The following is a 13,769-nucleotide window of genomic DNA, read 5'->3' as shown; positions in this document are numbered from 1 at the left end:
AATTTAATAAGGCCTTCGTTTTTTTTAAAAGTTGGAACAATGGGAGCAGCCTGGGTGTGGCCAGCTCTCACACACCAGACTTTCTAGTTTTTTTGTTAGTTTTAAGCAGAAGCCTTTAGGGCCTCAGAAGGTTCAGTGAATGTCTCCATGCTACTTCTCCCTTTGAATGTTCTCTTGATATTTTCCTCTTGGAGTGGAGAACTGCATGTGAGAATCTGTATCTGAATTTGCCAAGGAGTGTATTTGTGGGGTGCCACTATACTGCTACAGTTAATTAATACTAAGAACTAATCTATTACGTGGTGAAGTTTTCTAGTCGTTAAGTTATTCTAAATTTCTATTTCTTTTGTTTGTATTTGAACTTAAATAAATTGTGTTTTGCTTCACGTCTCGTAGTTTGACCATTCACATTGCATCGGGAACACAGCACTTCCAATCTACCTTTAAAAAAGAAAAAGTCTAGGCCACCTTCTTAAAATATTTTGAGGAGTTCTGGTCTGGTCCATTACAGAGGAAACCCATGCAGACGCAAGGAGAACATGCAATCTCCACACGGACAGTCACCTGAGGAATCGAACCCGGGTACCTGGCAATGTAAGGGAGCAGTGCTAGTGGCTGAGCCACCATGCTCCCTACCACCCACCTCCCCCTCACTGTATTTGTAATGAGGGGACCAGGTTCTAACACGTTCCATAATGGAAGGCTTCAGCATGTACACTAAGAATATGGACATTTGATTTGTCAGTGAGTTCAATAATTTCAAATTACAATTTCTGTTCCTGCTTTCTCAAGACAGTAGATTCTGGTCATAGTTCTTACTGATACGACCTATATCTCCTCCAGGGCTGTTTTTGCTCGTCCCATTACCACATTGCTTTTGCCTAACCCTTTGTCATTTAATTCCTATTCTCTGCCACTCTGTCACAGAACCCCCACACTGTTCATTTCCTCTTTCCCCTAGTTCTATACTTGCTTAAAAACAAGTTTCACACATTTAATCGCTTCCAATCCTGATGAAAGCCAGGATGGTAGCTACCTCATGAAGGAGCAGCGCTCCAAAAGCTAATATTTCCAAATAAGCCTGTTGGTCTATAATCTGGTGTTGTGTGATGTTTAATTTAGTTCTGATGAAAGGTAATTAAGCTTAAACTTTAGAGACTCAGACTTTAAACTTGAACTTTGATTATTTTCTTTTTGCTGTTCACAGACTCTTCCTGGCACATTAAGTAATTGCAGAACTTTTTGATTTTATTATAGTGTGCATGCAGTTGCAATTCATGGAGTAATTTCAAGATCGATTGCTTGTGAACTTTAGAGGTAAACCATTCTGGGTGGTTTCTGCACAGCAGCATCCTTTCCACTGCACCACTACACCAGTTCTCCTTGTTCCCTCCAAGGCACTTTCAGCCTCAACATGGTCATACTTCATCTTTACTGGAGATGTCAATGCCAAGCCAATTAATTTTCAATTCAAATGAATGTTCTCTCGGAAAGGGAGATCCACAGAGAGTGGGAATAAAAGTCTTGAAATAGCTTCACAGTGATTTGGTCCCTGTAAATATAGAGTCACAGCGTCACAGAGATGCACCGCACAGAATCAGACCCTTCGGTCCAACCCGTCCACGCTGACCAGATATCCCAACCCAATTTAGTCCCATTTGCCAGCATTTGGCCCATATCCCTCTAAACCCTTCTTATTCATATACCCATCCAGATGCCTTTTAAATGCTGTAATTGTACTAACCTCCACCACTATTATTCAATACACACACCACCCTCTGCATAAAGAACTTGCCCTTTAAGTCTCTTTTATATCTTTCCCCTCTCACCCTAAACCTATGCCCTCTAGTTTTGGACTCCCCCACCCCATGGAAAAGACCTTGTCTATTTATCCTATCCATATCCCTCATGATTTTATAAACATCTGAGGTCACCCCTCAGACTCCAACACTCCAGGGAAAACAGCCCCAGCCTGTTCAGCCTCTCCCATTAGCTCAAACCCTCCAACCCTGGCAACATCCTTGTAAATCTTTCCTGAACCCTTTCAAGTTTCACAACATCTTCCTGATAACAGAGAAACCAGAAATACATACAATGTTCAAAAAGTGGCCAAACTAATATCCTGTACAGCCGCAACATGCCCTCCCAACTCCTATACTCAATACTCTGACCAATAAAGTAAAGCATACCAAAGACCTTCTTCACTATCCTATCTACCTGCGACTCCACTCTGAAGGAATTATGAACCTGCACTTTAAGATCTCTTTGTTCAACAACACTCCCCAGGACCTTACCCTACTGCTCCTCAGATGTTGCCTGAACTGCTGTGCTTTTCCAGCACCACTCAACCCAGAATCTGGTTTCCAACATCTGCAGTCATTGATTTTACCATTAAATGTATAAGCCCTGCTCTGATTTGCTTTTCCAAAATGCAGCACCTCACAGCTATCTAAATTAAACTCCATCTGCCACTCCTCAGCCCATGAATCCATCTAATCAAGCATAATTAATACAATGATTTGGTGCGTAAGGCAGAGAGAAGGATGTGTCCACTTACTCAAGTTGTATCGTTGCCTTTCTACTCCATTCCAATCACTCACTTCTCATCGTGGTGTAATTTCAAAGTACATATAATCCTGCAAGAAAATGGTTCCATTCAATATCCACTTGTACAGTATCCTTAACACACCTTACTGTACTTTGCAGAAGGATCATCAAACAAATCTGACATTGAGCCCAAAGGTGATATTGAAAGAAGTGACAAAAAGTGCAACTCCAACCATCCTAAAGGAAGGGAAGGAGATTAACAGCTGAAGATGTTTAATCTAGTGACTGTAGCTCAGAGGGCTGAAGGCAGGGACAGTATCATGGGGCAAAGAGATTTTCCGGATGCTCCGGAGACCAGAGTTCTTGGAACATAAGGGTTGGAGAAAGGCACATAGACAGATGGAATGGGCAAGGCAGAAAGGGTTTTGTGCCAAAATTTGAACTCTATCCTTTTGAGGGATGCAGGGACAGAGTTGATAGCTTAGTGAATTTGTGTCGGCTAGGAGACTTGGAACAGCCAAATTTGAAAGTGCCTAAGAGTACACTAAGTACAGGAGTTGGGAGGTCATGTTGTGGCTGTACAGGACATTGGTTAGGCCACTTTTGGAATATTGTGCGCAATTCTGGTCTCCTTGCTATAACAAGATTCAGTGAAACTTGAAAGCTTTCAGAAACAATTTACAAGGATGTTGCCAGGGTTGGAGGGTTTGAGCTATAGGGAGAGGTTGAACAGGCTGGGGCTGTTTTCCCTGGATGGCGGAGGCTGAGGGGTGACATTATCGAGATTTATAAAATCATGAGGGGCATGGATAGGGTAAATAGAGAAGGTCTCTTCACCGGTTTGGGGGAGTCCAAAACTGCAGGGCATAGGTTTAAGGTGAGAAGGGAAAGATTTAAAAGGAATCAAATTTGGAAGTGCCTAAGAGTACACTGAGTACAGGAGTTGGGAGGTCATGCTGTGGCTGTACAGGACATTGGTTAGGCCACTTTTGGAATATTGTGTGCAATTCTGGTCTCCCTGCTATAACAAGATTCAGTGAAACTTGAAAGCTTTCAGAAACAATTTACAAGGATGTTGCCAGGGTTGGAGGGTTTGAGCTATAGGGAGAGGTTGAACAGGCTGGGGCTGTTTTCCCTGGAGTGGCGGAGGCTGAGGGGTGACATTATCGAGATTTATAAAATCATGAGGGGCATGGATAGGGTAAATAGACAAAGTCTCTTCCCTGGAGTGGGGGAATCCAAAACTAGAGGGCATAGGTTTAAGGTGAAAGGGAAAAGATTTAAAATGAATCTAAGGGACAACGTTTTCATGCGTGTGTGGAACGAGCTGCCAGAGGAAGTGTGGAGGCTGGTACAATTAAAACTTAAAAAGCATCTGGATGAATATATAAATAGGAAGGGTTTAGAGGGATATGGGTCAAATACTGGCAAATGGGACTAGATTAATTTAAGATATCTGGTCAGCATGGACATGTTGGACCGAAGGGTCTGTTTCTGTGTTGTACAAGTCTATGATTCTGACTGTTTATTGCTGAAAGCTACAGCAGTAGATGGGTTGAGAGATGAGCAATATTGTGGAGGTGGCCTTACTAAGGAAGATGTTTGAAGTTGGAAGGTCACTTTGTGTCGGATGAGATGCTATGGTCACACAGTCAGATTCATGTCAAATGCGATTACTTCCATTTCAGCAATGAATTATTCATGGATATAATATGTCCATTTCAATATATCATGATGATGCAACTGATGTAAGCAGATGTCAATACATGCTGACTTAGCTAGTGACACCCACATCCTGTGAATGAATTTAAAAAGGCCTCAGCTATAGGCCGAATGTTATGCTAGCAGCATGAAATCATGTGTTCTCCCACTTTCAGCTTTGCTCTCAATGCTCTATTCTACGATGTCACAATTCTAATTGATTTTACCTTCCCTCACCTAATGCCTATACTTGCCTGCTCTCAATAAAGATGACAAGAAGCTGCTCAGAAACAGGGATTAGAAATAATTTCTGTTTCCATTTCCTAATCCTGGGATGCAAAGATTATATGGAGGTGTTATCATTGATGACAATTAATGTTGTCGAGATGTTGAAACTGATTCTTGCTCTATAATCTATTACGAGGGGGCATAGCTTTAAATTAAGGGGTGGTAGGTATAGGACAGATGTTAGGGGTAGATTCTTTACTCAGCGAGTAGTGAGTTCATGGAATGCCCTGCCAGTAGCAGTGGTGGAATCTCCCTCTTTATGGGCATTTAAACGGGCATTGGATAGGCATATGGAGGATAGTGGGCTAGTGTAGGTTAGGTGGGCTTGGATCGGCGCAACATCGAGGGCCAAAGGGCCTGTACTGCGCTGTATTTTTCTATGTTCTATGTTCTAACCATAATTCTGTTGAAATTGCTTCCATTGTGTTTTCTTGCTTAACCTTTGATGGGATGAGGAAATATTTTCCCAATCTGATCATCAGAGCCAGGCAGGTGACCTGAGTTTATCAGGTACAAACATGTGGATAAGGTAGAAACACAGGCCATTGGCCCTTCCAACCTGCTCTACCATCCAAGAAGATCATGGCTGAATTCATTGTAACCTCAACTTTACATTTCTACATATCCCCAAAGGTCTTTCATCCCCCTTGGTCATTAAGGGCTCTGCCTTAAAAACAATTAAAGACTCTGCACCCATCACCTTTAGATCAAGGAAATTCCAAAGACTCTCAACCCTTAAGTCTCTTTTAAATCCTTTCCCCTCTCGTTTTAAACTTCCGCCCTATAGTTTTGGACTATCTTACCTTGGGAAAAAGACCTTGGCTATTCACCTTACCCATGCCCCTTATGATTTTATAAACCTCTCTAAGGTCACCCCTCAGCCTACGTTGCTCCAAGGAAAACAGCCCCAGCCTGTTCAGCCTCTCCCTCTATCTCAAATCCTCTAACCCTGGTAACATCGTTGTAAATCTTTTCTGAACCCTTTCAAATTTCACAACATCCTTCCTCTATAGCAAGGAGAACAGAATTAAATGCAATATTCCAAAAGTGGCTGAGCCAATGTCCTGTACAGCCGCAACATGACCTCCCAACTTCTCTACTCAATGCACTCATCAATAAAGGAAAGCATACCAAACATCTTCACCATCCTAATCCACTTGCGCTCCACTTTCAAGGAACTATGAACCTTGTATCACAAGGTGTCTTTGTTTGGCAACACTCCCCAGGACCCTACCATTAGGCGGATAAGTCCTGCCATGATTGTCTTACCAGAAATGCAACTGGGCTTAATTATCAGAGCACTCCTCCTGTTATGATTGAACTGAGAAATGGTCACCACTTTGTGGTAAAGGGGCTGTTATGATGCAATGTTCTTGTCTCTAGCTCTGCAGTAGGACCTCTTCTGGCACCCTTACCTTGATAACTTGTTATGATTGCTCTACCTGAATTGGTTTGTACAGTTTTGGATGTCTTGTTACTTTGATTAGACCCGCGGCATGTGTGTCTTATAGCTATCATATTATTCCAGCCATTTCCAGCACCATGTTATTTTAATTTTTTTGTAATTATCTCTCTGTCTCATTTAATCAGCTACCTGACTTGCATGAAGTTCTGGGATTTACATATTAATGAATCGAAACCTGCAATCCATCTAAAAGATGAAAGATTTAACAGAAATCCAGGTTTGTTCAATACATCGCCCAGTTGTACGACACTTTGTTCTTTTACTATAAATTCTGTCCCCTGTGATCCAGCCCCACTAGCTACCTGACAAAGGAGCAGTGCTCTGAAAGCTTATACCTCCAAATAAACCTGTTGGACTATAACATGGTGTTGTGTGATTTTTTAACTTTGTCCATCCCAGTCCAACGCCGGCATCTCCACGTCATTTGATCAAAGTGCCGGTTATCTCCTCACTTGTTATTCAGCTGTTGACATTTTACTCGCACCATCTGACATTTTGGAACACCTGCAGAGACTTACTATCCAATACTCCTCTCACAGTTTTTGTATAACTTTTTGATACCTCTGTCCTTGATCTCTCTGCCCTGGATCTCTCTGCCCTGGATCTCTCTGCCCTTGGTCTCTCTGTCCTTGATCTCTCTGCCCTGGATCTCTCTGCCCTTGATCCCTCTGCCCTTGATCTCTCTGCCCTTGATCTCTCTGCCCTTGGTCTCTCTGTCCTTGACCTCTCTGCCCTGGATCTCTCTGCCCTTGATCTCTCTGCCCTGGATCTCTCTGCCCTGGATCTCTCTGCCCTGGATCTCTCTGCCCTTGATCTCTCTGCCCTTGGTCTCTCTGCCCTTGATCTCTCTGCCCTTGATCTCTCTGCCCTGGATCTCTCTGCCCTGGATCTCTCTGCCCTGGATCTCTCTGCCCTTGATCTCTCTGTCCTTGGTCTCTCTGCCAATAAATTCTGTACCCTCCCTCACTTCACCTGATGAAGGGCCTATGCTCCAAAAGTTTGTGATTTCACATAAACCTGTTGGGCTATAACCTGGTATTGTGTGACATCTGACGTTTTCCAGCCCAGTGCAACACTGGCTCCTTCACACCTGTAACAGGAGTCGTGGGTTCAAATTCTTCCTACTTCAAAGATCACAACTTTGGTTTACACCACACCACCATTTGTGGTAAAGCAATCCACATTCCAATGATTACAAGAAAGATTTTCCCCTCCTTTTACCTCCAATCAATTATCCAATGTATAAAATATATTACTTTGTATATGTTTATTTAATTTTCTCTGTAAAGATATGCCTGAGTGACTCACCTTTTTGTAAGACAGACTGGTTCAACGCCACTATTCACCAATCAGAGTTGGATGTTTCATGAAAATCTTTATACTTACAATTAAAAAACATAGACCAATCAGGGCTGCTTTAATCCTAACATCCAGCCCCATTGGAAAGTTGATTTCAAAGTTATCCTTATCTGTGAGAGCTTCAGTGAGAAATCCACTCCAATTCTTTGTTATACTTCCAACTTTTGTTGATGTCTGAAAATCTTTAATCTGTATTAAAACCGTAAAAATAAGAACAATACAAGACCTTGATCGATATATTCAATGAATTTTAACTTAGAGACATACAGCACGGAAATGGACCCTGTGGTCCAACCAGTCCGTGCCGAACATAACCCCAAACTAACCCAGTCCCACCTGCCTGCTCCTGGCCCATATCCCTCCAAACCTTTCCTCTGAATGTACCTGTCCAAATGGCTTTTAATTGTTGTAATTGTACCCAAATCCAGCACTTTCTCTTTGTAAAACCACTCTCTGTGTAAAAAATGTGCCTCTCATATCTTTTTTAAATCTCTCTCCTCTCACCTTAAACATGTGCCCCTGAGACAACTTGAAAAGGAAAGGACTTGCATTTCTGTAGCACCTATTACTGTTGCATACAGGTGGAAGGATCAGAAAGGATGCATTTTGAGGAGTGAGTTAAGCACAATGACGTGGTGGGAGGTCCACTTAGGGTCTCGAATGTGTAAGACGTACCAATTACGTTGGCCTCATTGTTTCCATAACAAAGTCTATGATTTCAATGCAGTGTGTACCTGTGGTCATGATTTGAAGATGCCAGTGTTGGACTGGGGTGTACAAAGTTAAAAATCACACAACATCAGGTTATAGTCCAACAGGTTTAATTGGAAGCACACTAACTTTCGGAGCGACGCTCCTTCATCTATCACCTAATGAAGGAGCAGCACTCTGAGAGCTAGTGCTTCCAATTAAACCTGTTGGCCTATAACCTGGTGTTGTATGATTGTTAACTTTCTACCTGTGGTAGTTGTTTAGTTCAGTTGGCCAGCTGATTGTTCTGTAATGCTAATAGTGTAGGCTCAATTCCTGCACCAGCTGAAGTTATCATTCAGAGTTCTCTTTCCCTCAGTCTCCCACATTACCTCAGGGTGAAGCACCATCAGCCATCTCTTTCCAAAGGGACTGAGGCTACATAACTTTTAACTCATAAATATCAAGCAATAAACTACACCTTATTAAAGACAAGTGGCTCTTCTCCTTAAACGATCAAATAGATTTCCTCTATCACAGTCTCCTAAACTGACCCAATGGATCCTGACCTCTAAACAGGTTAATGGCAGCAAATCTACCTCAAAGTGAGTGATGGTAAAGTGAGTTTATACAACATGATGGACAACACTTCCAATGGAATCCACCTCCACCTCTCTCCCAGGCAGCGCATTCCGAATCCTAACAACTCTCTGAGTGAAGAAATTTCTCCTCATCACACTCCTAGCCCTTTTGCTGACAATCCTGAAATTGTGACCCCTCATTACTGACCCACCAACTAGTGGAAACAGAATATCCTTCTGTCAACATTACTCATATGTTTGAACACCTCCATAAGATCACCTTTTAATCTTCTCTGCTCCAGGGAGAATGAGCCCAACCTCTCCAATCTTTCCTTGTACCGAAAATCCTTCATTCCTGATATTATTCCAGTAAATTCCCTTTGAACTCTCTCTGCAGCTTACTTAAGTAAGGTGCCCAGCAGTGAACACAATACTTCAGATGGGGTCTGATCAATGATTTGTAGAGATGTAGCATTATAAAAATTCAAAGTTATATCAAAATAATTCGTCAAAACTGCAGACAATGGGACTCGTTCGACTAAGTTGGTTAAAGAAATGGGTTAAAAATCACACAACACCAGGTTATAGTTTTAACTTTGTACACCCCAGTCCTCCAAATCATAAAACAATGGGAATCATTTATTTGGTCCCATGTGGTTGCTCCTATACATAGGCATTAATAAAAGGTAATAAAGAAATGGTGAATGAGGTGATCAAAGATTTTGCTTCCCCATAAAGGATATAAAAAATAATCCAATAAAAGCTGTAGATGGAACTGGAGGAGGTGGAACTGAAAGGGGAATTACAATTGCAAGGGAAGTTAAAACAAATGAGTGGAGCTTGTGTTGATAGGTCCAAATGGACTTCATTTTAACAAACAAGTAATGGGTGAGTTGGTGTTAATTTTCCAAAACTTGTTAGGTTCAGGGGAGGTTCCACTGAACTGGAAAGTAGTAAATATAACTCTTCCAGACAATGAGGGAGTAAAACAGGCAACTTAACTTGACGTGTCAAAATTAATTATGAAGCGATTGTTGCTGCTAATGTCGAAAGGTAAATCTGGAAGAGTCAGCGAGGTTTCACGAAGGAAAACTTGTTGAGGTTCTTTGGAGAAATAGCATGTGCTGTAGATAATGAGATTTTTTTTTGATAATGGGCGACACTGTGGCTCAGTGGTTAGCACTGCTGCCTCACAGCGCCAGGGTCCCAGGGTCGATTCCAGCCTCGGGTGACTGTCTTTGTGGAGTTTGCTCATTCTCCCCGTGTCGGCGTGGGTTTCCTCCGGGTGCTCCGGTTTCCTCCCACAATCCAAAGATGTGCAGGTCAGGTGAATTGGCCATGTTAAATTGCCCACAGTGTTAGGTGCATTAGTCAGAGGGAAATGTGACTGGTTGAGTTACTCTTCGGAGGGTCAGTGTGGACTGGTTGGGCTGAAGAGCCTGTTTCCACACTGTTGGGAATCTAATCTAATCTAATAATGGGAAACCTGGAGATATGCTGTCCCTGAATGACTGGGCAGAATTTGATCAGGTGCCACATCGAGATGACTGCAGTAAATTAGAGTTCATGTTGGCGATGGGGATGACAACATGTTAGCATGAGGTTGGCTGGTGGTATCATGGTAGTATTGTGCTGAACATAGCTTCCCTCTTAGGTTTGATTCCCAGCCTTTTACAGACAGAAGATTGACTGGCAGGTGGAAAATAGACAGCATGCAGAAATGGGTCTTTGTCTGATGTTCAGGGTATGATATGTGGAGACCACAGACATCTGTAAAGAGGCCTAAACCTTTTAGAATTTACGTCACTGACTCAGGTGCGTAGCTCAAATCTCAGAACCCCCAAGATAGATTAGATTCCCTACAGTATGGAAACAGGCCCTTTGGCCCAACAGGTCCAAACCAACCCTCCAAAGAGTAACCCACCCAGACCCATTCCCATATGCTATATTTACCCCTGCCACGACGGGCAATTTAGCATGGCCAATTCACCTGATCTGCACATCTTTGGATTGTGTAAGGAAACGCACACAAACATGAGGAGAATATGCAAACTCCACACAGACAGTAATCCAAGGCTGGAATCAAACCCAGGTCCCTGCACTCTGAGGCAGCAGTGCTAAACACTGAGCCACTGTGATGCCAATAGGTAGGGGAGTGTACTGCGATGATGACATAAGGATGTTGCAGACAGATATAATGGGATTGAATGAGTGTGCCGAAATCTGGCAGAGGGATTGTGATATGTGTAAATGTAAAGTTGTTCACTTGCCAGGATGCATGACCAATCAAGTATTACTTAAATGGTGAGCAGCTGTGGAAATTAGGACTTGGAAAAGATGTTTCATCTTCTGGGCCAGTCTGGAACCAGAGTGGGGTTGCAGGGTGCTGGGGATGTGGGGGGTGGGGGAGGGGTGCTGTGTCAAACTTTGGCATCAACCATTTCAGGATCGAGCTGAGGGGCTGAATTTTACCATATTTTGGCAACATGTTATTTTCATTACTGTCCATGAACCACAAGGAATTTTCGCACACTGTTGTCACAAACCTGCTTCATTAACTATCTCCCGCACCTATCCTGATGCCAGCTCCGTTCCTCCACTCACTGTTGCTGTTGCCACTGATGCTAGGATCTCTGAACACTTCTATCATTTTTAGAAGTCTGCTGTGGATCCTGTCAGGCACTATCAACCCAAAGCTGCCCTGCACAGTTTGTGATATTTGCCCTGGAGATGACAGAGAAGGGAAGAGATTGGTGCCCAACTTTGCGAGTGGGGACCAGAAGGTTCTGATGGATGGGGTTGTGCGGAGGAGGGAAGTGCTCTTTTCCAGAGCCTGAAGAGAAAGTCACTAAGCCCTGGTCAACCTGGTCCAGGCTCATCGCCCCGGGTCAGTGGTGTCTCGGCCAGCTGGAAGAATGCTCACCAGCGTATGACAGAGGTCAGTGACCTTCTCTGCTCTGCCAAGCTAAGTGCTACCATCCTCTCTCCACTATCTCACTCTCACTCTCTCAATGCTGCGGTACTGACTCTCCCCCTCACCAAGGCTCATACCCACGATTCCCATGATTGGATGCAACATCATCCCTCACTCACTCTTAGCCCCCAATCCACCCATAGCCCAAACCCTGCATGCCCTCAGCACTACCAACTCATTCAGTTCTGAACCCCCACCCCTCTGTCCCCACTGGCACCAGCACTAACAGCTGTGGGCAGAAGGAGCTAAGATGGGTGTCAGGCTGCCTGACAATCAGCTCCTCAAATCCTTTGAGGAGTGGATACTGACCCTGACTGTCCCGAGTGTCTGACTGGCTGTGTCCAAGTTCCACACTGAGAGAGCAAAATGCAAAATAAAAATCAAGACAAGGCAGGGGTAATGTGAGCATCTGGGTAGGTATTAAGTGAACCAGTGCTAAGAGGCAAGTGAGCAGCCCTGAAATACAGCCTGGACCAGGCTGTGAGATTATTAGGGATATGCATGAATGCAGAATTGAGGCAGAGATCAGATCAGCCAAGTTCTTAATGAATGGTGGAGTAGACTCAAAGGGCTGACTGGTCTACTCATGTTCCTTGTTCATACGAGCTGTGTTAGTATCCCTGTTAGCCAAGAGTCCTTGCAGAGGCATTACAATGGAAAAAATTGGTGTACTTCAAAATGCAGCATTAAAATGCCGGGGCGTACTGTAAGAACATCGGGAATGAGGCATGATGGTGTGGAGTGACTGTCACAGATCCGCTGACATGGAGTGCTTGTAGCTGCTTTTTTTCTTCAGAATTGTTTTCTCCAAGATATCCAGTCTGTATCAGATTTATTCCATGGAGTGCTTGTGGCTGCTGCTTCTGGAGTGTGCTCTGATTTGTTAGTGCCTTCTGTCCAAGGTGGAGTAAATGGTAAGTTAGAGCCACTATGTGCTCATTCTGACTTGCATGTCGGGAATTCTCAGTGTCTAGTTTCTCTCTGATGTATTGTAGAATGGGAACCTGCATAGTAATGAGTTGAGGTTAGGTAATAGTGAGGGTATAGAAGAACAAGAATCCCCGTTAACAGGTCTCCTGCCACTTACTAGAGAGAATACTCTCTTGACTCAGTTGGAAAATGCGACTTGTTCTTTGCATCAGGAAAGGCCTTGTTCGACTTCTCATGGGAGTCTCCCAAATTTAGCAAACTACACACGTCATTCAGGGCCTTGGAGACATCTGCCTGAGGAGGTTGTACAAATTTGGAACTCTCTGCCTCAGAAGGTCAGGTAATTAAATATTCCTAAAACTGAGCTGGATAGATACTTGTTAGACATGGGCATGAAAGATTCCCAACACAAATGGAGTTAGCCATGATATTATAGAATAGCAGAGCAAGCTTGAGGGGCTGAATGGTTCACTTCTGCTTCTATTTCATATGTTCTTATGCTTTCTCACAGAATCTGAGAAAGCACTAGACCTCCCTCTTATTCGCACAGGCGAGATGAACTAATTTTTTCTGGTAGAATGCAAGTATCCTCCATTTTGACTGGAGAAATCTGTAGAAACATTTCTTTGCAACAATACACAACAACAGAGTTTCTTTGTTGTAAAATAAATAGCCTTTAAAGTAAGAAAATATGTAATTACTGTGAGACATGGCTTCTGAAATAAATATTGTCAAGAATTTTTAATCGTAGATATTTCCTAAATAAAAAACAGGATAGATTGGGCATCTCGGAGAAAGCAATTCTTAAGAAGGAATAGCTTCCAATGTCAGATACGAAATCAGATGCTGAACAACTGGATGTATCTCTATACACAATTTGAAGTATAATTGATGACATTATAGCTCAGCCTGATGTAAAAGCAGCGGATAATTTTGAAAAAGTTTGAAAATCTTTGGAAGTTACTCCAACCTTAAAATCAATCCAATTCTTGAAACAGCAATATTTGACAGAACAGTTCATTATTCAGGAAATCCATAGATAATTCCATATTGAGACCACCAAATTCATGGAAAAACGTGATCACTATGATTTAAAGTGAGAGATCATGAAGGACAGAATTGTTCTTGATTTGCTGATGATAAGTCTTTGTTAGATTTATTGCACTCAAAAGAACAATTCACTCTGGAGAAAAGTGAGTGAAGCTAAAGTTCGGACAGAATGCAGATCAGTCCT

The 13,769-nt window shown here is 42.8% G+C and overlaps 1 protein-coding gene across 1 annotated transcript in view; it reads right to left on the bottom strand.

The window, feature by feature from the left end:
• Window positions 1–888: 888 nt before the first annotated feature.
• The window catches only part of LOC122555665 (phospholipid scramblase 1-like), a gene marked incomplete at its 5' end in the record, with an annotated part of 42,559 nt that continues 29,678 nt past the window's right edge, over window positions 889–13,769 (bottom strand). Inside the window, 3 exons of the mRNA XM_043701661.1 lie at window positions 889–1,552; window positions 2,558–2,636; window positions 7,388–7,549. Coding sequence (XP_043557596.1) covers window positions 2,604–2,636; window positions 7,388–7,549 — 195 coding nt within the window. The remainder of the gene's footprint in view (window positions 1,553–2,557; window positions 2,637–7,387; window positions 7,550–13,769) is intronic.

The sequence above is a fragment of the Chiloscyllium plagiosum genome, chromosome 13 (genome assembly GCF_004010195.1).
Source record: "Chiloscyllium plagiosum isolate BGI_BamShark_2017 chromosome 13, ASM401019v2, whole genome shotgun sequence".
Classification (NCBI taxonomy): Eukaryota; Metazoa; Chordata; class Chondrichthyes; order Orectolobiformes; family Hemiscylliidae; genus Chiloscyllium; species Chiloscyllium plagiosum.
The sequence above is the reverse complement of the archived record's forward strand: the minus strand, read 5'-3'. Positions and strand labels throughout refer to the sequence as shown.